The sequence below is a fragment of the Phytophthora sojae genome (assembly GCF_000149755.1).
Source record: "Phytophthora sojae unplaced genomic scaffold PHYSOscaffold_13, whole genome shotgun sequence".
Classification (NCBI taxonomy): domain Eukaryota; phylum Oomycota; class Peronosporomycetes; order Peronosporales; family Peronosporaceae; genus Phytophthora; species Phytophthora sojae.
This window is the reverse complement of record NW_009258127.1, coordinates 816,564-843,599: the sequence shown is the minus strand read 5'-3', so window position 1 is coordinate 843,599 and position 27,036 is coordinate 816,564. Positions and strand designations below refer to the sequence as shown.

Sequence of the window (27,036 nt, the reverse complement as noted above, 5' to 3'; positions counted from 1 at the left end):
CTGCTTGGTAACGTTGCGCTAGTCTGGTGGCGGCAAGGAACGTGCACTTTAGCGTTGTGGTGCTTGTCGAGGAGACGTCGATGTTGCAGTTGGAGCTGTCCTATCGATACAACCCCTTTCTGCTAGGATCTGCTGGTGGAGCTCCAAAGTTGTGACTCGCAGTCGCACGAACGATTACGCCAAGATGCTGGAGCAGAGCAGTCGAGTGAAGCGGACTCGGCCATTTGATTTATTTCACATAGATCGGCCCGATGTGACAGGAAGGCGAGTGCGAGCTGATCCAATGCTCCAGCGCGGAGCCCATGACATGGGCCATGTGCACAAGGAAAAGCGATGCAGAGTTTGCAGCCTTCGGTGAGCTGATCTCGTTCCAACCCGTCGATGCTCGTGACGAGGTCCCTGCTTTGAGGACGCGTCAGTGACTTATGCCACTTCAACATGGATATCATTCAGCTAACAAAGATCGGGCAGATTACGTATTTACGGGACGCGCTGTCGCGCAGGCCGGATTATGAGCTGGCTTATATAACGACCGTGACTTCGTCATTACCGGATCTGATCCGAACGGCTTATGCCAAGGACGACACCTGTGTCGCGCTGCTGAAGGCTCTGGGGAGCAAGGAGTGTCAAGACTCGGACATGAAATTGTCAGCGCGGCTGCGCGCGCGGCTACACCGTTATTCCCTCGATGGAGGCCTGTTGTTCTACAACACTGGCCCCGAGGATACGCCCCGCGTGGTCATCCCTCATGATGCGGATCTGAAGTACCGCATCCTCTACGAGGCACACGACACGCCGCTGGCCGGTCATCTTGGCCGTGAGAAGACCTACAGCTCGGTGAGCACCCACTATTGGTGGCCGGAGCTGTACAAGTGGACGAACACTTACGTGCGCACGTGTGAGACGTGTCAGCGAGTGAAGTCGTCACCTCATGCTGCAGCGCCGTTGGCGAGTTTACCTGTCCCTTCGGGCTGCTGGCAATCCATGAGTATGGACTTTGTGTTTGGCCTGCCGGCGGACGCGGCGGGCAACACTGGAGTCGTGGTCTTCGTGGACCGACTACTCACATTGCGGCTGTGCCGGATACCATCGATGGTAAAGGTACAGCAACGCTGTTCTTGGACCGAGTGTTTCGACAACACGGACTCCCTGAGTCGATTGTCTCGGACCGAGACCTCCGCTTCATGGGCAACTTCTGGAGCGCGGTCTTTGCGGTGCTTGGCACCAAGCTGGACATGTCCACGGCGGACCATCCGCAGACCGATGGTCAGGCCGAGCGCGTAAATCGCGTCGTCGAGGACGTGCTCCGCAGCATTTGCGCTGAGACGCCGAAGCGCTGGAGCGCCATGCTGCCACTCGTTGAGTTTGCGTTGAACAACGCCGTGCACGCCTCGACAGGCTACACGCCGTTCTACGTGAACAGCTTGTCTCATCCCCGCGTCCCGCTGACGCCGCCACGTGGTGACCTCGGGCTTGGTGGGGGAGGAGAAGCCGACTTAGCTGATCGGCTAGCCGATGTCAGCCCGGCTACTGTTCGTAAACAGGTTGACGCTTTCTTGTCGACGCGTCTGAGTGTCTTACGACATGTGCGTGATGCAATGGCTGAGAGCCAAGACAAGCAAAAGGAACATGCAGATGCCAGGAGCAGAGGCAATGTTGAAAGTTATGAGGTTGGGGACCTGGTGTTGCTTAATGCTAAGAACCTACCTACACATGCAGTGTCTGCCGTCTTCAAGACGAAGTTGCGCCCGCGCTTCATCGGACCTTTCAAGGTTGTGGCCAAGAAGTGCCTTGCGTACACGCTCAATCTTCCGAAGAAGATGCGGACGCACCCCGTCTTCTACGTGGGCTTGCTCAAGCCGTACCAGGACCCGATGCAGGTGCAGAAGGAGGCACCGAGAGTGACGAGGTCACAGGCGCGGAGGTCGCGGTCGTCGAGGACGAGACCATCCACACGGGCACCGCAGGTACAGGCGGAAGAATCGGCGCCGGAGGTGCCGCGGGCACAGCGAGAGCCGCAGGCCAGGAGTCGCGGCAGTCGGAGCCTGCATGCGGGCCAGGAGGTCGAGCTGACCCTGAAGCACAGCCTGCTGACGCTGTAGCTCCCCGAGCGCCCGGCCACGTTGCTCATCGCGATCGCGATAGTATCGTACCCAGTCCTCCAGGGCCCCAAGGCGGTTCCAGACCGCTCGAGGCACCTCGATCCATCGCGTCCGCTCGGCGAGCTCGTCGAGTTCGGTGGCAGTCCGGACCAGACGTGCATCGACGTCATGGATATGATCCCGAAGGGGGCCCGCCTGCTGCCGCACCTCCAAGAGCTCACTTTGAGTCGCGAAGGACCCCACAGCGGCCTCCACCGGCCCTGCTCGATGAGCATGGGAATCTACATTACCATGTGGAGCGCCTCCTCGCGAAGCGGCGGTGCCGGGGTCAAAACCAGTATCTGGTGAAATGGCGAGGGTACCCTCACTCCGAGAACTCATGGGAGTTTGAGGTGCCCCTCCGCCAAGACTGCCCAGACGTCGTGGACACTTTTGATCAGCTTCATCACCAGCGCCCTGAGGGCTCAAGGCGGCACGCCGGCCGTCCCGCGCTTCCCGGCAATAAGCTGGGGAGCTGCTGGGTCAGCCACATTGCTCCGAGGCTGACCCTGAGCCACAGCGCTCACTCCCTCGCGGGAAGGAGCGGCTGGAGTGCTCGAAGGAGCGAAGCGCGCAGCGCTAAACTGGGTCTGCGGCTGGGTGAGTGCCGAGAGGCTGCGCTTGGCTCGGACCTTCGCGAAATCGAAGCGGAGCTCGCGTTCAATGCGAACATCCACTTCACTGAAGCTGGCTCGGAGAGCGTCCATGGAGCTGAGCTTTCGGCTATGCTCGGCCCAAGACTCGAACTGAGCTTCGTACTCAATTGAGTCTTCCCCCGGGCTAAGTACCACCGGGTACGTCCGCATGGCGGGCACGGACTTCTGCTGGGCTTGCAGCCGCAGCCTCTCGCGATACTCCGCGACAGTCGTAGATTGTGGAGTGAGGAGCCGTTCTCGCAGAGATGTACGCAGTGAGAGCTCCTCCGGAGTACAGGCCACGGGCCCAATGGTGTGCAGCGCGAGAGACTGCTGGAACGCCTGGCGACTCCGCGACAGTCGTAGATTGTGGAGTGAGGAGCCGTTCTCGCATAGATGTACGCAGTGAGAGCTCCTCCGGAGTACGGGCCACGGGCCCAATGGTGTGCAGCGCGAGAGACTGCTGGAACGCCTGGCGACTCCGCGACAGTCGTAGATTGTGGAGTGAGGAGCCGTTCTCGCATAGATGTACGCAGTGAGAGCTCCTCCGGAGTACGGGCCGCGGTCCCAATGGTGTGCAGCGCGAGAGACTGCTGGAACGCCTGGCGACAAGCCTCCGCGGGGTAGCGAGGCCGGAAGCCGTAGTCGGCAGTGCTGGGGTTCAGCAGAGGCCGCCGCTCAGGACGCTGGGAGCACGTGGGAGCCATCTGCGCCGCAACCGGCTTGGACTGAGCTTCGTCCAAAGGGTTGGAGATGACGGGGCCCAGGTGAACGCCCTCACCACGAGGTGGCGAATACCGTGACTCAGTGAGCGCGCGCAGCTCGTAGAGGCCGGAAGAGCGTTCAGGGAACGGGTTCGGAGTTCGCAGCGGTGGTCGCGGCTCCTCCCTCGACGGCGCAGCGCGCTCTGCAGGCGGTCGGCTCGACGAGCGCACTGGAAACGTGTGCGCGGGGGCTCTTGATCGCGACGGCTCGGAGAGCCAACTGGGGCCGGCGAGCCTTCTTCACGACTTGTCGACGGTGTGGGTGAAGCGTCGCCGCGGCTCGGGGAGCGTCGCGTGAGTGGAGACGCGTCTCCTCGGTTCGGAGAACCCTCCATGGACTCGTCCACCTCGCCCTCTTCACCAGAGAGTTCCCTAGGATCCATGATCTGGCGGGTTGGTGCTCGAGGAGAGCTGGGACTTGCGCGCTGCGAGCTACGCTTCAGGCGTTGCGCCGCGAAGTACACGGACACCGAGAGCCTGGAAGGCGTCGAGGGTGTGCGCGCGGGCGCTGGCGTTCGCGGAGGCACGGAGGCACGCAGTGCAGCAGCACGAGAGGAGCGAGGCTCCGAGGCGGATCTTGCGAGAGGCTGTCTGCGGTCGAAAGACCAAAAGTCTTTATGACTTGAAGTCATGTGGGGGCGCGTTGCGCCGAGAAGTTCTCAGAGAAGTCCACGCGATGTGGATTGACTCGTTCGAGAAGGAGGCTTGACGGAACAAGACCCGGAGGTTGACCGTTAAGCGTGAACACCCGTGTCCACGGTTTGGTGGGGGAGGGTGTAACGGGGTTACACGAGAGTTACCCGAAGGGTTATGAAGTGGGTACACACTGGCTAACCTAAATCAGTAGGAGAATCAGTACACGGCTTCAGAGCCACTGATTATGCATATGACTAGGGTTCACTATGCTAGGTAGTGAACCGGATACATTTACACCGTAGGCGGTTTGGCCGCGATAGAGGGAAATACATGCAGTTTGAGATTCACGGTTAAGAGTTAAGGGTTGACTCTTGGAGTCCGTAAGGTGTACGGACTCGTACGTTCTGGTATTAGAACGAGCTATCTTAAGCTGAGACTCTGTAAGTCTGTTAAGCTTCCTCTGACGCAAAGCTACGGCAGCCCCGCTGCAAAGGCGCTTCAACTTCAAGAACCGTTTCTGATTTTCCATTTGGACGCTACCTTCAAGCTGAGCGACCTTGGTTACCCTGTTATTACCTGTGGCTTCACTGATAAGCATCGCATTTACCGACTCGCCGCTCTATTCATCGTAAGTCAAAGAACACAGAGCGAGTACTACGAGGCGATTGCAACTTTCTCCAAGATTTTTCAGAAGCAGATGAAAACGAGACTCAGAATTGACACGGTGATGGGAGACGCGGAGGCCGCCCAGCTCAATGCGCTACAACCTATTACGGGGTGTGAGAACGCCACCTACTTGATGTTTTTTTTCACGTGCTTTACAACGTGCGTAAGCGCATCCGGCATCTACCTGATACCGTTCGTGGAGCGGTTTACAGTGGCATTCTTGATATACACTACGCAACTACTCAAGGCCAGTTAATGACGGTGTGGGCTCGAGTGTCTAGCGAGTGAAAAAGGTGACAATCGACTGTGGAGTTTTTGTGAGTATTTCGATTCTCAGCAGCAGATTTTGGCGATGGCAGATCTATCATTCTCCTGGTGGATTCGCAACAACGAACAACCCATGTGAAGTTTTTAACGCTAGTATCAAGCGTTTCACGCTCCGCAAGGCTATGGGTACTCGTCGTTTAATTCTTAAGCTCCTGACTATTGCGGAATACACTTCAATTTGTGTTCAACATGGTACCACTTCCGCGCGCCCATCCCGCCGTAAGAGGCTTACAAGCTTGCGAACGTCCTAGTCGCATCGCAGCGTATTGCTGTGTTCAATACGGATGAGCAGTCGGTCGTACGAGTGCTGTATCTAGGCGATGGAATTGGAGATAATGAAGAAGTTTCCGGTATTGGAGATTCACAGACGGCCGCAACGCATCCAAATGGGGTTATTGTCTCTGAAGGTTGCTTGATGGTTGATGAGAAAAGGTCTGCAGCTACGTTTTACCGCTCTGCCGTGAAGTGGCCAGTCCGACAGTCTCACCACATAGGTATGCCACCAGGTGGGTGGGTAGTACGCATGAACACCTTCGAGTGTATGTGCCCCTACTTCACAAAAATTTTATCGTGCGCCCATGCGGTCGAGTTGCGTTTGGTCTAAGTGTTCCTGGTGTCGACGGGCAGCACCAAAAATTCAAGAATCAACGCATTCGCCGTAGCGGCCAACGTGGCCCCAAAACCAAGGTTCCTTTGAGGGTGCACAGCGCGCCTTCGACTTCGTTCGAACAGGCGGCTCCCAATGCAGAATTTGTGCTCGATTCATACACCGGTCCGTCGGAGCAATTTGAACTTGTCAGCTCTGCCGTACAGAATTTTCTGCACGACGATACGGTCGACCTCTATGATGTGGATCTCTCGGCGTCAACGGACGCAAGTATTTGCGGTGGCTACAGTCAATTTGACGCCAGCTGGAGCCAACTACTCAGTGCAGATATTACTGTGACAGGAATGCCTCCACACTACACAGGATTCGACATTTCGCTGTTAGCCTCGCCAAGCCCCACCCCATTCTCACAGCCCGGTGACATTTCACCGAATTGGGCAACTTCTGTCCTGCCACTGGTGTATCCGCCAGCCCAAGAACAAATGCCGGACCCCTCTTGCATCGCATGTCTAGACATTCAGTACCTGTTGAGATAAATCGAGGTTTAAATACACGTTTCGATTTACATGTTTAGAATACTCAACGCTTTTCGGCATACTGCAACCTCCAAATTACATTAGACCAGGAAACTACCACGTATACCACTGCTCAACACAATATCTAGGAGTATGAAACTGTCATTCGCCTGTTAGAGCAATTCAGAGCTGTGTTTTGTTTACCCCTTCCTCATAATTTTGTGGGTTTCACGAAAGTTGCCACGCAACCTAGTAATTCATAACCTTCTGAGCTAGCACGATGATAAACTTGTACTCATGACTGCTCCCCATTATAGACAGCTAAGCACTACAATGAGGGAAATTCTGGTTTATATGTGAAGGGTTTACATACACTTACATCAAATCTGATACTTTCCACACTATAACTTGCTCCCGCGCGCCAAATAATGCCTTTTTACGTGCACGTCATTACATTATATGATAGTAAGGTATGGCAGTTTTAAGCATATGAGCACAACAAGAGGGACATTCTGAATGAAAAGCGTAGATGGACATGAACTTTCATCAAATCCGATACTTTTCCCTCAATTTAATTTGCTCCCGCGCGTACAATATTGCCAGTATCGTGCATGACGTTACTGGAACACACTCAGCATGCTCACAGTTATGCGTCATGATAGTAAGGTTTGCGTCGATATCAGTTGGAAAGCCACCGCAACTAAAAACCTCTCACCTACTAACTATCGATTCTAAACAAAAATGGTAGATAATTTGCTTCCCAGCTATCAATATTACTTGGGTTCGGCATTAAGTTGAGGTGTACAACTCGTGACAGTTTGCTCTACAAGTATTGATAACGATATGGAGCGAGCCGTCTTCACTGACAGCTATAAACAAGAAATCCAACGTAGAAAGAGTTCTTACCGTTCACAATAATCCATAACGATTCCCATGCGGAAGTCTGATAACGTATCGAAAACGCTGTAGTTGAAGTTTTTATTCGGTACAGCAAAGTGTTGCAAGCCTTTATTGTTTACGGCGCTTTCGCTTACGGTTCTCCTTCTTTTTAATCCCAGCAATGTCCGCATTCCGTCTAGCTGCAAATTTAGGATCCTCCTCTAGCTTAGCTATAAAGTTTTTCTTCTCGCACGCTTCTGTAGCTTACTATGTGTTTGTATTGATCCAACATTGATATTGTACTACAGTAAGTAGCATGGTAGGTTTACCTATCGCTACAGTAGCTAAGGGATTGAAAGTAAGAAGTTCTTACCCCGTAACTATGCGTTTGCGCTATGCTAATTCCGTTTCCTGCATGTATATCGGTCCAATAAACATGGTAGAGAAGGAATTTCTACGTGAACTCTTATAAAAAGCCCCAGCTCAATGAATGTCAGAATATCTACTATCCCAATAACGCATTAACCTACCGCTACATACTGTGCCTTAATAAAAGATACGAAACACGTTCAAGCAAGTGTAGCTAAATATTCGCCCAAGATGAACACAGAGCGCCGCTGTAGCTATAATACTTAAGTATGTGCATTCCTAAATAATTACAGTAAAATATGCTATGCGAGTCAGTGAACGCCCTCCACTATATGTACGCGCACTGATGTCGATTACTATGCGCTTCTATCGCCTACTCTCCGCCGCTATCGCTAACTTATGCGCTACTATCGCTCACTACCATACCAATTATCGTAGCATGTGTTTATATGAAGCAAACCTCGCTACAGCGCTATTATACTAAGTAGTAGGGTGCCCGACCCCAGCGATAGCTGCTACTACTCGGCGGGCCCATTTTAATTAATAGCTGGTGTTCCAAAAAGTATAAGGCCAAGCGTCGCGCCAGGGTGACGTAATCGCCCCCGTTCCGCACGCCTCGTCGGCTCGCTGCACTACTCGCCGTGTTATTAGTACATAGTTGTAGGGCGGGCCCTGCGGCCCGCTAGAACGCACGCGGGTGCCGCCATCGCTGCGCTCGGCAGCTTGGGGCCGCCTTCGGCGTCCAAGACTGTGTATTTATGTTATGTGGACCACCCTAATTTTGTCGCCATGGGGCTTCAGACGGAATTACGCACACACTTGACGGTCGCTCTATTAGTTGTTGTTAGAATTATCATTTCATTGACCAGCACTTTGCTCATTTTTCATTTGGACGCGCAACGCACAAGCCAAGTGTCCACTACGCACCAACTCACTAACTCGCTAGACATGCCGCCGCACCCTGACGACGTCTACAACGAGGTCTCCACGCCCAAGGCCGACGTCGCCTTCGACGATGCCAACAAGGCCGCCGCGCTCCAGATCAAGCCCAACCGCATCCTCTACACGAGCGTGCTGCTGGCGCTGCTGCAGCCCTTCCAGAGCGGATGGTCCACCTCGCAGCTCAACCTGTCCGACTACAACAACACGGACGAGTGCAACGCGCGGCCCGTCGTCCCGGGCACATGCACGCTCTTCAGCGGCCACTCCAAGCTCGAGTGGACCTTCGCCGTGAACGCGTGGATCTTCGGCGCCATGTGCGGCAGTCTGCTCTGCGGCTACTTCAGCGACATCATGGGCCGCAAGAAGCTGCTCTTCTTCAACTGCTTCTTCATGTGGTCGGCGGCGCCGTCATCCAGGCCGTCGTCTCCAACATCTGGCCCTTCGCCGTCGACCGCATGGTCTCCGGCATCGCCTCGGGCGCCGCCACCGGCACCATCGGCGCGTACGTGAACGAGCTGTCGCCGCCGCACCTGCGCAGCCACCTCGGCCTGGGCCTGCAGATCTCCACCACCATCGGCATCTTGGTGCCGGCCATCTGCTTCTTCTTCGCCGACAGCGGCGATGGATGGCGCTACATGGCCGGCTTCCCCATCGTGCTGGCCGCCATCTACATGTTGCTTTCGCCCTCGCTGGCCGTCGAGAGCCCCGCGTGGCTGCTCATGAAGAACCGCCGCGAGGAGGCCAGGCAGGTCATCACGCGTCTGTACGGCGAGGAGCACGTGCAGACCGCGCTGGGCTGGCTCGAGGCCAACAAGCAGCCGAGCGAGGCCGAGGCCGGATACGCCGCCAGCTCGCAGCCGGCCGAGTCGATCTGGTCGCCCAAGTACCGCCTGCAGTTCCTCGGCGCGCTCCTGCTGTCCTGCACGCAGCAGCTCTCGGGCATCAACGCCGTCTTCTACTACTCAGGCAACATCTTCTCGGACGCCGGCATCTCGGACTCGCGCGTCGGCACGCTCATCATCGACTTCATCAACATCTGGCCGGCCTTCTTCACGGGCGTGCTGGCCACGCGCTTCGGCAACCGCAACATGATCCTCTGGGGCATCGCCGGCATGGTCGTCATGTCCATCGGCATGACCGTCGCCTTCCTCGTGGACGTGTCGGCGCTCTCCATCGTCTTCACGGCGCTCTACGTCATCGTCTTCGGCGTCACGCTCGGGCCGCTCGTCTGGGTCATGACGGCCGACATGTTCCCGGACTCGGTGCGCGCCAGAGCCTCGTCCATCTGCATCGGCGCCAACTGGCTGTGCAACCTCATCGTCGGCGTGGGCTACCCGTACCTGGCCGACGCCTTCGACGACTGGAGCTACACGCCCTTCACGGTGCTGCTCATCATCTTCTACTTCCTGTCGCTCATGCTCGTGCCGGAGACGGCGGGAAAGACCAACGAGGAGATCCAGGCAGAGTACGAGGAGCGCCGTCGCCGCTAAGCAGTCGTCAGTGTCGGATAGTGTACTGTAGCGGGAAAGATGCATGTTGCTTCGAGCCAATATCATGTTCGTTTCTATTGACCAGCAGTTTGCAAGTATGGTGCGAACAACTCCATCATGTGCTTGAGCTCGTTTTCCTGATCGGGGTCCGATAAAATCTGGAGCAAATACGAGGATCCAGATAGCTGTCGGACGACTTGGGTAGCAGTAGGAACGAGGTGCATCATTTGGGTATCTTGGCAATGGCGGACGTACGCGAGGAGGTGGTGGAGTACTTGCAACAAACACCGGAATACAGTGGCAGCAATGTTTCCTCTCGAAAGAGCCCTCCATGCAAAAAGCCGTACCCAGAGGTGCCACACACTGTTTGCACCGCAGCCAGTTGCAATTCATTGCTGTGGCTTCTACTGTACAGTACCCAAATTACTCCCGCATTGGTACTCGAAGCAGCATACGCCATGTGAAAATGCTCAACACTCGGGATATAACCATGACGGCGAAATACAGACAAGTCGATCGCGATTGCAATAAGCGACGCTTCGATTAATTTGGGGGGGGACTGCGCTGCGCTAAGAAAAGTGCCATGCTAGACGAGCATTTGCACAACAGCCAATGTAAATCGAGTTACAGATCAGCCTCATCGTCATCGTAATGCATGCGGCTCAGAATCATGGCGGTCTTGCCTTTCTTGCTTGGAACCAGTCGATTCAATGCATCTTCGAGATTCGAGAATCGGCGTATCGTTCTCTCAGCGATAATCTTCGCGGCAGTTGCGTCACCCACGCCCTCGAGTCGACGTAACTCATGGAATGAAGCTGTGTTGATATTTGGTGGCTCCAGAAAACTCCGATACGCGCGACTTGTAAACGGTCCAAAATATCGGCCAAACTCGTTTGCTGAAACAAGTCCACATCGTGGAGGAAGATCAAACTCTGTCGCTTGTGCTGGCGTAACGAGCAAAAACACATCCGAGCTTTCGTTTGCCGCTTTAGCTCGTTCTTTGGCATACGCGTCTTCGTGTATCTTCTGCTTGGTTTGAAGCAGCTTGCATTGAATCACTTCGTTGCATTGGACGTTTTGACGACCGACCTTCAATTGAACTCGCATAAATAAGTCGCCAGCTGAAGCACTAGCACCGTTGATGACGATCGTATCCATATCTGAAATCTTCACGCCGCCATCACGATTTGTGAAGCACGTCGAATCATCGGAACTGGATTTTGTATCTTCTTGGCGCAGTGCTTCCACGACAGTGCGTGAAGTCGGCTCTGTTATAATAATGTCTTGGATAGCACCAAAACGAGCGCCAGCGTGGAAACTGGACAGTGCGACCGGAGTCTCGCAGTAGGCGATCGATTTCACTCGACGGTAAAACGCCACGAATTGTTCAAATCGCTGCCATACCAAAACCGTACGCGTGAGATGGTCGTCGAAATTATCTACTTCACCGAGCTTCTTCGGGAGTTTCTGCATCAGCAGCACAAGAAGAATGAAAGCGCATTCCAAATGGCCTTCCGCGCCCCATCGGAACAATCCGAAGCTTCGAAGACAATCTACGGTCATGTCCGTGCGCCCAATACGATCAAACAGCTTATAACGACGACGAGAGAGGATTGCGGCGAGCACTTCTCGGCAATTGTACGGATCTTGGAAAAACGGAGACGCAAAGATATCACCATATTGGAGTCGCAACGCATCGCACACTTTCTCAAACATCCATGTTGGGTCCATTTCCTCCAATTGGTCTTTCGTGTAGTGGCTCAGAAAGAGTTGTAGTGTTTCCAGAGCTCGTCCATGCCCACCCATGTCGTCTACCAACTGCTTCTCGATCCTTGTCTTCGTTGGCAGGACTTCGTGGCCACGTAATGGAGGTGGGACTAGAAACACGCGCTTCTGAGGAGAGTCCGAAAGTGCCTTATCGACGGGACTTTGAACGGTTGCCGAACAAACACAAACAGCAAACGCTCTGGACGAATTCAAGAAGCTGCAGACTGAAGCCAACACGCGGTAGAAGTCGCAGCTTTTGGTACCATCATTGACCAGCTTCTGGAGGCCATCGACACACAAAATCACCGTCATTTTCTTCACATCGTCAATCCCTTTCAGTTTGGCCAAAATGTCAATCACGATCTGAATACGCAAAGGAAGTGATGAGCACATCATGCGCAGCTTGTCAACAAACACCGGCCACGCTTTTTTGTCTTTCGAGAGTTGGTAGAGCATTCGGTAGCTGATGTCGAACTCAGGATTGTCACGATCAAGTAATGATCCAGTCGCCGAAGTGCCGTTTTCGAACGTCACACTAAACACAAATGCGTTCTCCATTCTCTCTTTGAGCTTTCGGTTGTTCGAGCGGGCAGCAGCTGCACACATCAAGCCCTTCATTTGATCCAGCATGCGCGACTTTCCCGTGCCTGGTCCACTCAGCACTAGGTTGATGGCGTGATTCTGCTTGTCCTCGTTCTGGAGATACCAGGCAGTATAATGCAGTGCAAGCGGCTCCACAAGATGACCCGCAAGCTCTGATTCCCCTTGATATGGCCAATTCTGTCCAGAACTTGCGCAAAGTCGCTTTGGCTCCTTCCACTCCAGCGAATTCAACAACTTCTCCCACTGCGCCTCTGGTGATTCCACAGTCGCGCCACGCTGTGGCGGCGCCAGCAGCGGAGGGAAGTCTCTCGTGTCGAAAAATCTCCTCTCCTCGTCCACTCCCGCATCCACTCTGCGCTTTTTCATCGGAACCACCACCAGCACGTTCACCGGGCCTCTCCCTGCTGCTTCTTCTTGGGCATCCACTTCGCTGACAACTTCATCCGACAGCCCCACACTAAATAGCTTCGCCCGCACCACTTCCAACCGCACGAGGCCCGTGATGTCCGCTACGCCGCTCTTCACGTCTGCCTCCGTCAGCCACACACCATCCCTCTTCGCCACGTAGAGCTCCAGCTTGTCTGCGTCGATGTCCTTGAAGTCGTTCGGCTTCTTCGCCTTGATCGCGTCCTTCAAGTCGTCCACCGTGTCGCTCTCATCTACTCGCACCGAGAACGCGCTGCCTGCCACACCTACGACCGCACAGTAGAGCTTCACCATCTTTCCTCGAGCCCGCAGAAGGGAGGGAGAATTTCTTGCGTACTTAAGCGGACATGAAGGTGCCTGTGTGCAATAGATTTTCAACCAATGATACGCCGCACTGGTCCGAACTATTATTAATAGAGAGCTTTCGCAAACAGACCTATTGCAAAAAGGATTTGCTTCGGATTCGGATTTTGGGTCGGCCATTTCGCAGCTACTCCTCATCAGAATACGGAATGCATATCTATGGGGTTGTGTGGAAGCACTACATACAAGCAAACAGTCAATATACCAACGCTTGGAGGTGTGAGAGTGTCTGGGAGGGGTACCAGCGGCTGCTCCAACACCACAGCCCCCGTGGTCTCTCTCCACAGTCCTGCCGCCCTACTCGAACACTGCCCTCATCTGTGCACTGGCCTACCACTGCCGTACCTTCGCTATTGCCGTCGCTTTGGCCGACGCTCTTCGTCGCTGCTCCAAAGACCGGAATCCCGTGCGTTCGGCGCAACTCGTGTATATTAGTCTTGACTCTCCACAATCCTATGAAAAACCGCAACTGAGGGTCGAGTCGGCCGACCGCCGCTCAGTATCCTCCTACTCAATCCTATCCCCGCTGTATCTACTCCTACGCACGGGCGCCTGCCTACTTACTGGACCTCTCCCTCTTCGACTCCTTCTCCATGCTCGTGGCCTCACAGCCTCACGTTCCTGTCCTTGATCTCGCCTCTCCTCGCTCGTATACTTCTTCGCTCTTGTCCCGGCATGTCGCCCACACACTGCGATCTTCTGTCGTCGCCATCACCAACTTCCACTGCTTGCTAAACGACCGCCTTCAGCCGGTGGCACTAGTCCACTGGCTTGCCCTCTTCATCACACGCCTCCTGCCGTACACCACGACCCGATCTGGCCGATGTCCACCACACTACTCGTCTGTCAAGTCGATCACCAGCGCGCGATCGTCTGGCGCTGCCTGTTCGTGGCCCTTCGTCACGTGACAGGCCATCCAACTACACCGTTCTGAAAAATGGGCTCGTTTTGGCAGTGAGCCCAATCTCGGGCCGATTGCCAATTAAGGGCCGATTCTTTTGATCAGTAAATGCTCGATACACCTCATCAGATGGAATCTGATTGGTCGCTTATAGTATACCATACGAATGACAGATGTCAGTTCTATAGTGAAACCCAAGTCAAACGAATCGGCCCTTAATTGGCAATGTGACGGGGTCACCCAGCACAATGCACAGAGGAAGTGCGTGTGGATATTACTATACAGGTGAACAGCAGTTCACCAGTTCCCGGCCTCAAAGGGAACGGTTTGCTACAAAGGAGTAGGTTATAAGGCTGACTGTATTTTGGTAGAGGTTAACTTGGTCGTAATACAAACTACAAGTTAACTATACAAAAGCCCACACAAACTCAAATGGTTGGCTTGCGGAGCTACTGGTACCATGTACCATGTACCATGTACTCGGGAGAGTGACACCCGTCACTCTTCATTTAATGGGTACACTTGATTGTACCCCGTTACATCCTCCCCCACTTATCTGAGAATCACATCTGATTCTCCAATCAGCTTCGAGAGAATCCGAACACCCAAAGGTCGGATTCTCGGGCGCTGCCGCCGCAAGGCGGGCGCGCCTCATCGTCACGCCCACAGTGACTTGTGCCCGCAGCGGGCACCCCGCGCGGAACCCCCTTGCCCTCGGCGATGTTGGCCGCGAAGCCGACGTGTTTAGTGGCCGTGTTCACAGCGCTAGCAGGCGCGGAGTGCCTCGGCACGGGATGCATGTGCCTCCAAACTTGCGGTGTCCCTCGTAGACAACCAGCAGTTGGCGTCGCATGGCCGTCGGGCCCCGCTGGCACGTTCGTGCTGCAGTGCCTCCCGCGAGGGACAGCACCTTTCCGGTCAGCGCGTAGCGTAACCATGGAGAGAGCTGTGCTGCTCATCTCCGGCCATGACAGGGCCCCGCTCGTCACAGCACGGTGTGCCGGTCGGCCGAATACGTCGGCTCGACTCATGGGCTATGGTCAAGCGCTGACCACAGCCATGAAGCGTCATGCTTCAACGTCGTGTTTGCTTGAGCGACCATGGCTGCTTCCAGCAACCCGCTCATCATACAGAGCAACGCGGCGGACTTGTCTAAAGCCCTGCAGCGCGTCACGGCCACCACGTCGCCGACGCTAAGGTGTCTTCCTTCGACACCAGGGTACCGCAAGGGTACTTCATCGTGGGGTGGGGTGTATTGCCCTCCGTCACCGGCGATCGCATCCTGCGTCGCGGCGACCAACACCAGGCCGATGTGCGTGCAAGACCGCATGGCACACAGTCCATACAGGACCTCAAGGTGTACGAGAGCACCACCACATACACCAAAGGCACGTCGTGTATGGCACGTACCACGACAGCCATAAGTGCCTCGTGCACCTCAAGTGCCACGTGTACAAGTAGTGTCGCGTGCACTAGGGGTACCTCGCGTACACCAAGTGCCACGCGCACAGTGAGCGTCACGCACCGCGACTATTTCACAGGTAGTATGTGCCACGTGCACGCGTATGGCTTCGCGCCTTACAGGTGCGGCATGTGCCGCGCCAACTGTGAATGTCTGCAAAGGCAACACGTTCGGGTTCTCCCCTCGTGAGCAACACCCATGCTCGGGACTGATGGCTACCTGGCCGGTAGACGTACCGCGTCCAGTGTTGCAACAGCAGCACGCTGGGGTATGGTGTTGTGTATGTACACATGCCATCGTCCGCGGACCAAGCCGCAGACTGGCTGCCATGTCTTTGCCTGACAGAGGCAGCCTTCCAGCAGCGAATGCGCGCGCCATCTTCGGCCCAGCAGCGACAGTAGCCGCTGCCAAGGTTGCTGGCTATCGGTCACCATGACGATGGGACCTGAGCAGCGATGCATCAGGTCCAGCACCTTCGTGCAATACTTCGCGAGTGACTACACTACACTGGCTTCTACGACGAAGCAAGTCTCATGCCAGAGACCTCGGGAGGAAGGGCACTTCCGATCCCCTCCCCCACTTACGATTTGAGCCCCGGCGGTCAGGCGCCAGCCGGCCGCCTAACTTCGCGCCGCCCTGCAGCACTGAGTCACTGTGCCAGCAGACTCTGGTGGCACGGGCAGCTACCCTTCTTTGGCTCTGGGTCAACATCGGCGACCAGGGCTTGGCATCTACCAGCCTGGATGCAGTTTTGAGTCTGCGTAACTTGACGTATTACTCAGTTACCCACGTCTTCGGGCAATGACACCCATGACAGCGTACGGCTTGTCCTGCATTCAGCGTAGCTGCATGGCATGCACGCATACTCAGACTCAGCCATCTCGGCACCGAGTCATGGACACTTGTTGTCCCAACGCCGCACAGTGCTAGGCGCGACAGACCGTACCAACGATCCCTGCCGCGCAGCGGCCTTTGCCTTCAGACCGAGCATGCTCCTGCATGTGGTCATTGAGGTGTCGCCCTCCGGCAGACACGTTCCAGTCGTGATCGACTATGCTCGCCGAGTCGGCGGCGACGCAACATGCATCGCCGCAGGTACGTCGTGTACCCAAGCCACGTCTTCTGTGCGCATGGCCACAGCTGCGCTGGTCGACACCCAGTCGAACGTCATCCATGATGACCGGGTGCCAAGCCCTTGGAGGAAGTAAGTACTCCTCCCCCGCTTAAAATCAAAGCCGCGCGGCACCTTCAAGAGGACCGTACAGCTATGACATCGTGACGGTGTCACGAGCCTCTTAAACTCCGTGTGGTCATCCACCACACGCGAGGAGACCCAAGTGACCTGATCACTAGTCTTGGTCACACTGACCGTGCGTGGAACTAAGTTACCCACGCTGAAGTCGCTTCGAGCGACTCCTTTCGGCTCATGCGGAGCCTTACGGCATCGTGTGGAACTACGTTACCCACACAGAAAGCGCATCATGCGGCTTCACAATCAGTCACCGTCTGAGTGACGCGTGTGGAACCATGTTACCCACACAGGAAGTGCATCGTGCACCTTCCTCATCAGTTTAGGTCTGAGTTGACCTGGTGTGGAACTGGGTTACCCACACAGGAAGTGCCTGCAGGGCCTTCCTCTTCAGTTATGGTCTGGGCGACTGTGTGTGGTACTTGGTTACCCACACAGGAAGCGCGTGCAGCGCGTTCCTCTTCGGTTAAGGTCTGGGCGACCGTCCGTGGTACTTGGTTACCCACGCCGGAGGTGCCTTGAGCGGCCTCCTCAGCATTACATGCTCTGTGCGGAACTAAGTTACCCGCTAGTTAGTGGTCCTTGGTTACCCACCTGGTGGTGTCATCGAACACCACCCTTGTCAATGCTCATGCCGAGCAATGACTCTCAGCACTGGAATTGCTTGTTGAGGCAGCTCCACATGCCAGGCATAACAGCCCTCGGTTGCAGATACACTGCACCTTCTTCATGGAGATCATCATGTCAGTGATGCCTCCTTCCTTCTTCTTCGTCTTGTCGGATGCATCCAGCGCCCTGGCGGTCCCATCGGACGCCCTTGTGTTTGTCCAGAGGTGGGAACATGACTCACCAATGCTCTGTCAGACACAGAGGGCTGACTTAGCCTCAAGGCGTTGTCGCGCTACTCGACCGAGAGCCTGTGCAGCTTGCACGGCGCACTCAGGGCCAAGTCATACTTGCTCAAGCCGAGGGCATGTACGGTTCCATGCCCAGGGCCGACTTCGGCACGATGTCCGGGACCATGTACGGTTCCATGTCCGGGACCATGTGCGGTTCCATTGCTGTCAGCGCCCTCGAGCGCGGCAGCCAGGGTCACAGCGGACCCCAAGGTTCTTCTTCGGCCCAGCCTCAGTCAATGAGACCTGCCCTTGTGCTTCGACTCTCTCACAGAGTCTTGGCACTTGTGTCGTTATTCCAACCGACACATCTGGCGACGTGCGAACATCCGCGCGACGTCCCAGACTCAATCATGTCTAGGGATACCATTATCCCCGTACACTCACGTGTACTACCGACAACCCACCGTTGTCCTTCACCAATGCGAGCGGCAGTGCTCGCAAGGGACCCCGGGACTCTGTGGTGTACGCCTTCCGTACACCCATCACAAAGACTCGGGCCAACCCCAGCAAGGCCCTCGTCCTTACTGGTGGTTGTGTCCCCCTTAAGCACCTGACGGTGCATGGCGTCGGCGCCCCCTTGACCCTCTGGTCTTCGGGTAGGTCTTCTTCACAGAAGAAGACCTACCCGTTGAAAATGGACTGCATATATGTTGTGCGAGGTTTCTAACACCAGCTGTCAAATTATAACATGTAGGATAAATGACGCGATGGTGGTATTTTATCGTGATTATGAGCTTATCCCCAGCTGCTATCCTGATTTGGCCAATTGGGTAGTTGTAAGACAACTACGTGGCAGGCTTTCAATTGCAAACAAAATTGCAAGAAATAGAAGTATTTTCCAACAGCCGAAATGAACGGGAAGGAGTTCAGATACGCTAAAATAGACCGCAAAATCGGAATCTATGCCCGATTCTACCCCTTATATGTAACTATCGTTATAGGTTTTATGCAAGGAAGTAGCCCTAATTATTACTCAAAGTCCGTCCAAGGTTTGGTGTCCGGGACAATACCGGCATCCTCCGTTCTTTACTGACAACCATGTTTGGCTACATCTTGGCTTCAATAAATGGGTAAAAAAGTGATGTCTGCCGCGCATTGTGAAACAGAAAAAAGTTCGTTATTTACTCGAGAAGCTCGTCGCAGACCGAGCTGCTTACGATGGTATCATGCTCGTCGGCCACAGCCCCAATGCGATGATCTACCAGGCTCAGACTAGAAAGCTCCGCGATCACCTCACTAGCTACAACGTCTACATCCTGTACTGCGAGCCCTGACTTCTTGTACCCAGTCTTGACTGTCTTCTCGCTTAACTCCGCCCACGCTCGCTCAACCCAACTGGCAATGAGCGATCTGTCAGGCGGCACTACTTAGCTTGAACGGAACGCCAGCCTTCCTTCGCTTAAGCTGTTTGCGCCGCTGTTCATGCGCAAACTCATCTAGGCCGCTGTAGAAGGCGTTGATAGCGGTGGTGATGTCGCCGCACTGTGCACAGGCATGAGAAAATATAAGGAATACCGACACAGGTCTGAAAACACACACAAACTTCTGTGTGTTTTACAGAGACGAAGCGTACAGTGCAGCTCTGCTGCGCTTGACACTTCTTTTTATGAGGTCAGGTGGGACAAGACGGTTGATGACGCCGTCTGGCTATTGATTGTATCAACTTTTGACACTCACTGCTGGTGTGCATACACAACTTTGTGTATTTCTAGTGTGGTGCGGTGCTCATTTTCTTCATTGTGCAAAATGCGCTCCGCCGACGTAGTCGACCTGGTGAACAGCGACGAGCTGTCGGCCGGCGACAGCAGCAAAGACGAGGAAGCCCAGCGCGAGGTAGCCATGCAGACGCCCGCCACTTGACCGCCGATACCGACGACGATTCGGCTCCGGTCATGGTGAGGGCGCCCCCACCGCAGCAAGTGAAGCTGGAAGTCGTAGAAGGCGCAAAAGCTGAGACTAGAAGCTACCGTGGCCGCGTCATCTCCCACCGCCAGATGCGCCCCAAAAACAACCCCCAACCTAAGCCTCTCTCCCGCAAACCTGGCCACAAAGCGCGCCGAAAGGCTGTGCGAGACTCTAAACGCATCTGGTTCACGCACGCGTGTCACACTACAGAGTGTCGCGACCCCAACAACCCGATTTTCGGATGAGCGCTTCGGAGTTAGCTCATAAGCGTAGTCGAGTAAGTAGAGTGCAGACTAACAAGACCTATTGAATACCACGGCACTCAGACTTAAAGACGCAATATTGAGAGTGAGGGGCTCAGGTAAAACGTTTTACTAGTTTTAATAGATATTGTGGCTTGAAGTATCGTGTCTTATGTCAAATACGCAGAGGTTGGTTCAGTTACTGACACCTTCGATTTAATACGCGACGCGGGTTGCGGTGAAAACCTTTATGTAGCCATGCCAATATGTACAGTTGAGAAATAAGCGTAGTAAATTCGGATGCAATAGATCAAGGCGAAGCGAGCAACACCACGGACGCTTCCAACCGACAGAGTGAGGGGCTCGGAAACGACACACTGAAATTTGTAAGTTGAGTCATTTGTATCAGTAATGTTGTCACTGTACTATCAACTTTACCGTGCCAGTGCAAGTTGTACCGTTTCGCTAGACTTGCAATTAAGCCCAACGGTATTATCATACTACCAACGGTAATATTGACCTGGTCACGGTACTTTTTCTATTACCGTGATGTACCGTATCCTGATTTGGTGTACAGTGACCAAACAGTAGGTAGTACCTTAACTTACCAAGGGGTACCGTATGTAAAACATTCATACCGCACGGCGCAAATTAGTATGATTTAAGCACACAAACCACTTATTTCGTATTCAGCTTGGTCAAGCGTAAGCACTAGGTAGAGCGACATCATGGGCATGGAAGGTCTTTGTTGGAGAGATGTCTGCGGCGCGCGGACTTAGAAGTGTGCGGAGCACCGAATAGCAATCTGCTAAAAGCTACCCATGACAGCTACACCAAGCGCATCAGAGTCGCGCGACTGAATCGGAAACGGTTGCTACAACAAGAAAGACGGCGTACGGAGGCACAGTCTTACAACGCGGCCCTACTTCGTATTTGCACGGAAACGATGGAGGAAACGAAGGAGGTGGAAGCAGATGCAACGACGGCGAAATAACTTGCCAGATAATGCGTGAGAGAAGCAAACCGTAGTAACATCTTAAAGTGGGTTAAGAAAATGTTCAACGACAACACCAGCCTCATGCTTTAGTAGAATATTGAGGGTGAGGGGCCAACCGCAAAACACAATACTTCGTGCCGGAAGCAGCAACCGAAGAGGGTTTCATGCGAAACGCGTAGTTAGAAGCTAATGTAGCAACGTCAACAAACCCTTTTACATGATCGTTTGCTTTGTATTCGCAATATCGAGGATGAGGGACTCAATGAAACGCTACGTGAGCGATAGAGCAGCACCGTTCAACGGTGGCCGTCCTGCCGAAGCATTTGCAGCCACGTTTTGGTTCTCTCCAGCCTTACGGATGATGTTTCGGTTTACTAGGATGCGCCATCCCTGGGCGCTCACCCTATGCGAAGCGAACCTCGCGTGAAGGAGGTGGATGCACGATCCAAACTTTTTCCAATACCTGCTTTGACACCATCCGGTCGCCGTATCGACAAGCCATCCTTCGTCAGGCTGCCCGTGGTACTCCATTCGCGCGTAGTTCCCACCCATTTGCGCTGTTACAGCTACGTACTCCACGGTTCTCTTTTTCGAGGGAATGTAGAATCGAGGGGCCGGACGAGATTGAACTCGAACATGGGCAGGATTGGGGCTGCCAGTGGGTTGCTTGTTCAGCTGCAGAAGTTTGTCGCTGGCTAACTGCTTCGCACGTCGGACAAGAGGGGTTGTGGCTTCAGGTTGCATCCGGAATGGTTTAGGTTGGTGTGACATATCCGCACAACACTCCGCCAGGACGTTTATCAGCATGCCCATTTTCAACCGCGACCGCAGCGTGTAGTCCCGCTTGACTACACGATTGAACTGTTCCACAGGATTGTCGGTATTGGCAAACCCTGGCGCCGCGTAACAACATTGCCAGCGCGAAAATCGGGCACCAAGCCACTGAGACTTGAAATAGGCAGCAAACGCTTCGAGATCACTTCGCTCATTTCACTCCTTCCAGTAACAGTTTGTGGCTTGGACCAACTCGGGAAAACTTGAGCAAAAATGCATGTCATAGATCTGGGCGAGTACTCCATTGGCAACACGATCTAGGAGGCACTTCGTCTTCTCTTGAACTTTCTTCATTACGTGGAAGAAGCACATCAGGAACATGAAGTCCGAGTCATGTCGGAAAACCTGCTCCAACGCGGTCAGCTGGCCACTCTCAGCATCGCCCATCACAAACTTTAGACGAATCTGCTTTCCTGTAGTCCCCGTGTAAATAGCGCGGAAAGCACTTAAGGCCGCAGTGTAGACGCTTTCGATACGCTGGGATAGGATACAGAACGCGACGAGGTGGAACGAGCGCGAGCGGTCTGATATGCCCATAACCAACACTGAGTAGCCCACCTGAGATAGCTTAAACGTTGTGTCGATGTGGAAGATGAACGTTGAAGGGTCCCGGTCCAGACGTGTCAACAACGCCCGGGTTGTTATTCCAACGACAAAAGGCTCCTCGTCCGAGCCATCACCGACGTGAAGCAGGCCATCGGGGTTTTTGAAATCCATGAAAGTAATCGGTCGAAAGTCATCGGCGCCATCTTGGTACGCCATCTCGCGCACAATCTTCACAACTTCATCGTGGTCGTCATTGCAGCCAAGCTGTGTCTATGAATAGTAGTGGACAAAATTTTGAATGGAGCACAATCGTGGCACCGATTCCCCTTGTAGACCAAACTTGACTCGAAGCGCATTACGGACGCGGACTTGCTTCACCCTCTGAGCAGCAAGCTCTCCACAATACTTCTTCTGCTGTCTTGTAAGTTTCACGCGTCGGGGCGACGCTGCATCTGACCAATGGCGACCGGCTTCATACAGGTCATTCTGTGGGTGGTAGGGCAGGTGAGGGCCTTTCCGCGCCATTCACAGCGGCCTTGCAAGCACGCTGCCGACGTGCACTCGAGAAGCCGGTACTGCATGTTATGCTTCGTTGCATCTCCACAAATCGTGCAGCGAGTCGTGTTGCACCTTGTAATACGCGACGCCTTCCTGAAATTGAGCAGTTCGTTCCCGTCATATTGCGCTACGGCGTAGGCCAACTCCCGCCACTCGATGGGATCCCTCCCCATCGTGGCTTAAGGTTGACACGAATCCACAAGTGAGAGTGGCAGCGAATGAGACACTGTGCAGCCAGAGTATGTACCGTGGTGTAGTCACAAGTACCGTATTGGTATTTAGTGGTACCGTTTCTGTGTGAAAAGTACCGACAGTTGATTTTGAGTACTGTTCCTCGCTCAATATTGGTCGGGAGCAGGCAAGCGGCACGCCGTTCCCTTCGTCTTCATCTACCACACATGAATTAACTACGCTTTTTCTTCTTCGAGCTATATCTCCAGAGTTATTAGGCTAGCTCGGGGGCACCTCATGTGCCAGTCAATTTGTGGTCGACGAGAACGACGGCCAGGGTGGCCACAAATAGAGCCGGATCCGGCGCATTTTTTTTGGCATTGTGTGGAGGCACCGGCAAATGATGTGCCCGTCAGTGTTTTTCAGTGTTTTGTGTGTTATTCAGATCTTCAATGTGTTTAAATATATATAAATATTAAGGTGATATCACGCATTAAATGTGCCAAGATGGATTGTTCTGAGTTTTCAAGTGGTTGTCCCGCCGCAATTGCGGTGCGTCTGCGGGCAGGTGGCATCTTGGAGTAGTGCTGTTTATTACCAAGTTGATAACTCCTAATAACTGGTATTGGGATTTTTAGCTATCTAATACCGATTGGTAATACCATTATGTAAAGATTGTGTACGATAAACTGAATTTTTTGTGTACAGTCAAAACTCCGCTCAGAGTCCGCAAAAATGCGCTTCTCCACAATAATAGGACTTCTTGCTTGTTCTCACCTAGTGTCTTCTAACTACTAGGAAGGTATGATGAGCGCATTGGTGCTAGCCACATCTCGTCCTTGTTTTTTTAGCTAAAGTAGTCTTGACACACCAACTTTACACAAAAGGTAATACCGTTAATAGGAAGGTATTAGGGAGGTAATAACGGTAATTGGTATTAACTCGGTAATGATTTGACCCAACTCTATCTTGGAGATTGGGAAATGACTGACCCTTGCCCATTTTTGTGTTGCCAGTATTACTGACTCAGCAACAAGTGGAGGCACACGATAAGGTATTTTGATTGGCTATAATCAATTGTCAGTAATAAGCGAACGTCAGTACAGCGAGCGAAAGCTGTCGGCACCAGTCTTCTGAGCGACTTTGTCCCGGTGAAAGCAGCAAAGAACATCTGAATGGACGCGGTTGTCTTCATGGACGCCGAGTTAGCCGGCAAGTAGCTTTGGCTCGACTAGCGTAAGCGCTCGTGTAGCGCTCGTCACGCGATCCCACGCGTGGCGACTGATGAAGCGGGGCCAGCATCTGGCTAGGTGAGCGATCTCCACGCTGTCGACATCCGCTTGCTCTCTCTAATACATGCACTGCTTTCAGAGAGGGGCTCGAATCACACGTCGCGCGTGCAATCGCTCGCTTCTGGACCGTTGTCGGCGAGCTGCGTCGAGCGTCGATGCGTAGACTTCGGTCGAGATGGCACGCGCTTAGTGCGTGGCGGCCAGCAATGCACTGGCATGTCAAGCCACGTCGGACTCGACATTGACGCTGATTCATGGTGCAGGTGCCGATTGCCAAGTGATACGCAGCAAGCGCATCGCAATCGACAATGTGAACGTATCTGCAGAACTCAAGACGAATGCAGTGCATGGATAATATGAAGCGCGTTTATATATTTTACACGGCTGGCTGGCTGGTTGATCGTCTCCTAGCTAGTTCTACTTAGTTGGTCGCGGGCACGGGAGCAGCAGCCTGCGCTTGCTGGTTGCGCAGCGCGCAGTGCTCGGCGCAGAGGTTGCCGTTGCGCTCGTAGGCCGGCTTCTGGCACGTCTCGACGAGGCAGCGCTTGCCGCCGCCGTGCGCCCAGCAGAGCCCGTGCGAGACCGCGATCTTGGAGCAGCCGCCGTGCTTGCAGCGAGTGCCGCCGCCGTGCGACCAGCAGATGCCGCGCGACTTGGCGCGCTTCGTGCAGCCCTCCACCGTGCAGCGCGTGTAGCCGCCGTGCTTCCAGCAGAGCCCGCGGTTCTGCGCGCGGCAGTTGCAGCCCTCCACGGAGCAGCGCTTGCCGCCGCCGTGGCGGATGCACAGCCCGCGGTCCACCACGTACTTCTCGCAGCCCTCCGACTTGCAGATGCGCGTCTTGCGCTTCTTCTTGGGCTGCGGCTTGGCGTCCTGCGGCTGGATCATGCTCGTGGCCAGGGGCGCCGACGCAGCGGCGGCGTTCGAGTACGGGTGGTACAGGATGCTCGACGGAGCAGTCGACGCCGCAGGGACGTAGTGCTGCTGCTGCTGCAGCTGGTTCATGTGGTGCTGGGCGTCCGCGGCTTGACGCGCCGGCGGGTTCAGCAGGAACGAGATCGACGATGACGTGTGCGAGGGCGACGAGTTGGCCGAGCCGACGGGACCGCCCTGCGCTGCGAGCGTGCTCATGAGGCTCGGCAGCGTGGGGAGGCGCGGCGCCAGCGACGGCAGGCGGATGGTGCGGATGGTGTGCGGGGCCGTGTAGGGCTCCGACGGGAGCGAGGCCGCCTGCAGTAGCGGCGCGAGACGCGAGGAACCGACGGGGACAGCTTGCATTGTCAATGGATGGAGCGGAGAACTGGTAGGAGCTTTCGGTCGAGGCGCTTCCGGGCTTCGAGGCGTATTGACAAGTGAACTGGTCGAGATCGAGCCTGGGCAGGACTTACGTACACAGTCTATTTTCGGTGATATCTTGGTGTTTGTATAGGCAGCCCATCACCCCACAATGTGACGACCTTCCCGCAGGACGGATGTCATCCGCGGGAAATGGCTTTGCTCCGCTGCGCTGCGCTCCTGCGATAAAAAGATTCTCTCACCTGGCGAGAACAGTGCTCGGCTCGCTGGAATGCTCGTCGCTGGGCCCGCCTCCGCAAATACCGCGCGGCCCTGCTACGCGGGCACCCCGCGCGGGTTTGCTGCGGCTACGCTCCTCGCAACCGCGAGCCTCCTCCTCTTCTATATCACATTCACCCCCCCTCGACCCCCATCAAAAAAGACTGTGTACGTAAGCACTCTCATCGAGCCTGAATGGTCTTGACAACCGAACGCCTGAGTTGTTGGTCGCAGCTGTGGCGACTGGCAAGAGCGGCTGAGGGGATTTGTCCGCATTCAAAAGCCAAGTCAAACGCTGGCCGATTTGCCTCCCCCCGGCATGCCAAAGTAAACAAGCCGGCTGTCCCACCAAGCGCTGATCCGCTTCGGTTGGCGCCGAGGGTTCTGCGCGCTTCGACTGGTTGCAACCCTCACACCGACACCCGCATGTGCCCGGAGTTTTCTGCGAGGAGGCGTAGGCGAGCGGCGTTGAGATGTTGATTAGGCCTGTCCAGAGTAAACAAGCGAAGCCCTCTGGCTCGCGCGTGGGTTGTTTGTTGGTACCAAACTGTTGCTGCACGCGATTTCAGTAGGAAAACGCCCGGCGGAAAAGCCCCGACCGAGACAGTGCGCTTGCCATCAATGCGCTGGTCCGGCGCAGCGTCAGTAAACTGGCAAAATGCATCGTGGCGTTGTACTGTACCTGGCAGATTCGGGCTTCCCGTCATCAAAGTCGGAGAGGAATGAGAGGCATTTTTGGCGGCTTCGGACTTGCCCAGGAGCAAGCTGCACAGCACTGCATGGGCTGCATCGATCAGAGGTTGTTGCTGGAACATACTGTACGCTTCGGGGCCTCATTCTACCTGCTTCGAGCCAATCCTCAAGTGAACACGCCGGTGTCTCATGCAACCAACACGGCTACGCCCAGCGCGTGTTGGACCCAGCGAGGTGGTCTTGTGTCCTACAGTTGACCGACGGCTGCTGCAATGCAGCTCTCCAGCCGCGAAATACATGTACAGACCATGCTGCAAAGCTGGACCCAGCACGCCAGCATCGGATTGCTCTATGGTAGGTACTGTAGCACCGCGATTGGGCTCCTGGCGATGGGATTCCAGCCAGCGAACCGCATTTCTCGACAAAGGCCTCGTTCAGCTCCGCCAGCAAACTAGCCAAACGCGAGGCAAACGCGGCAGCCCCGATCTGTTTTTGACTCACGGAATCAAGTTCGCTGCGTCTTGCTCGCTGAAGGCCGCGCCGTTGCTGCACAAAATCCGTCGAGCAAGCGGCTCCCGCAGGATAAGCCCGCGACTGCCTTCAAC

The 27,036-nt window shown here is 54.7% G+C and overlaps 9 protein-coding genes across 9 annotated transcripts; 2 read left to right on the top strand and 7 right to left on the bottom strand.

Moving 5' to 3' along the window:
- Positions 1-2,566: 2,566 nt before the first annotated feature.
- PHYSODRAFT_530872 (hypothetical protein) lies at positions 2,567-3,618 on the bottom strand (the record flags this gene model as incomplete). The annotated part of the gene is made up of 2 exons (XM_009539352.1): positions 2,567-3,125; positions 3,377-3,618. Coding segments are annotated over 2 exons (801 nt in total), but the record flags the coding sequence as incomplete, so codon positions are not given.
- A 1,798-nt stretch (positions 3,619-5,416) lies between these two features.
- On the top strand, positions 5,417-5,773 carry PHYSODRAFT_530476 (hypothetical protein; the record flags this gene model as incomplete). Its single annotated transcript, XM_009539351.1, has 1 exon — positions 5,417-5,773. A coding segment is annotated over one exon (357 nt), but the record flags the coding sequence as incomplete, so codon positions are not given.
- A 2,615-nt stretch (positions 5,774-8,388) lies between these two features.
- On the top strand, positions 8,389-9,971 carry PHYSODRAFT_348356 (hypothetical protein; the record flags this gene model as incomplete). The annotated part of the gene is made up of 2 exons (XM_009539350.1): positions 8,389-8,803; positions 8,845-9,971. Exons 1-2 carry the CDS (start codon positions 8,488-8,490, stop codon positions 9,969-9,971), a joined length of 1,443 nt encoding a protein of 480 aa, XP_009537645.1. The 5' UTR covers positions 8,389-8,487.
- A 624-nt stretch (positions 9,972-10,595) lies between these two features.
- PHYSODRAFT_348355 (hypothetical protein) lies at positions 10,596-13,061 on the bottom strand (the record flags this gene model as incomplete). Its single annotated transcript, XM_009539349.1, has 1 exon — positions 10,596-13,061. The coding sequence occupies one exon, from the start codon at positions 13,059-13,061 to the stop codon at positions 10,596-10,598; it is 2,466 nt and encodes an 821-aa protein (XP_009537644.1).
- A 1,551-nt stretch (positions 13,062-14,612) lies between these two features.
- On the bottom strand, positions 14,613-17,801 carry PHYSODRAFT_341056 (hypothetical protein; the record flags this gene model as incomplete). The annotated part of the gene is made up of 5 exons (XM_009539348.1): positions 14,613-15,065; positions 15,131-15,382; positions 15,442-15,561; positions 17,465-17,537; positions 17,743-17,801. The coding sequence occupies 5 exons, from the start codon at positions 17,799-17,801 to the stop codon at positions 14,613-14,615; spliced, it is 957 nt and encodes a 318-aa protein (XP_009537643.1).
- A 3,254-nt stretch (positions 17,802-21,055) lies between these two features.
- Positions 21,056-21,598, bottom strand: PHYSODRAFT_530463 (hypothetical protein; the record flags this gene model as incomplete). Its single annotated transcript, XM_009539347.1, has 1 exon — positions 21,056-21,598. One exon carries the CDS (start codon positions 21,596-21,598, stop codon positions 21,056-21,058), a length of 543 nt encoding a protein of 180 aa, XP_009537642.1.
- A 42-nt stretch (positions 21,599-21,640) lies between these two features.
- On the bottom strand, positions 21,641-22,399 carry PHYSODRAFT_379541 (hypothetical protein; the record flags this gene model as incomplete). The annotated part of the gene is given in 2 exon segments (XM_009539346.1): positions 21,641-21,764; positions 21,780-22,399. Coding segments are annotated over 2 exon segments (744 nt in total), but the record flags the coding sequence as incomplete, so codon positions are not given.
- Positions 22,400-24,607: 2,208 nt separating this feature from the next.
- Positions 24,608-25,462, bottom strand: PHYSODRAFT_530566 (hypothetical protein; the record flags this gene model as incomplete). The annotated part of the gene is made up of 1 exon (XM_009539345.1): positions 24,608-25,462. One exon carries the CDS (start codon positions 25,460-25,462, stop codon positions 24,608-24,610), a length of 855 nt encoding a protein of 284 aa, XP_009537640.1.
- Positions 25,463-26,148: 686 nt separating this feature from the next.
- On the bottom strand, positions 26,149-26,553 carry PHYSODRAFT_306991 (hypothetical protein; the record flags this gene model as incomplete). The annotated part of the gene is made up of 1 exon (XM_009539344.1): positions 26,149-26,553. The coding sequence occupies one exon, from the start codon at positions 26,551-26,553 to the stop codon at positions 26,149-26,151; it is 405 nt and encodes a 134-aa protein (XP_009537639.1).
- Between the last annotated feature and the right edge of the window lie 483 nt (positions 26,554-27,036).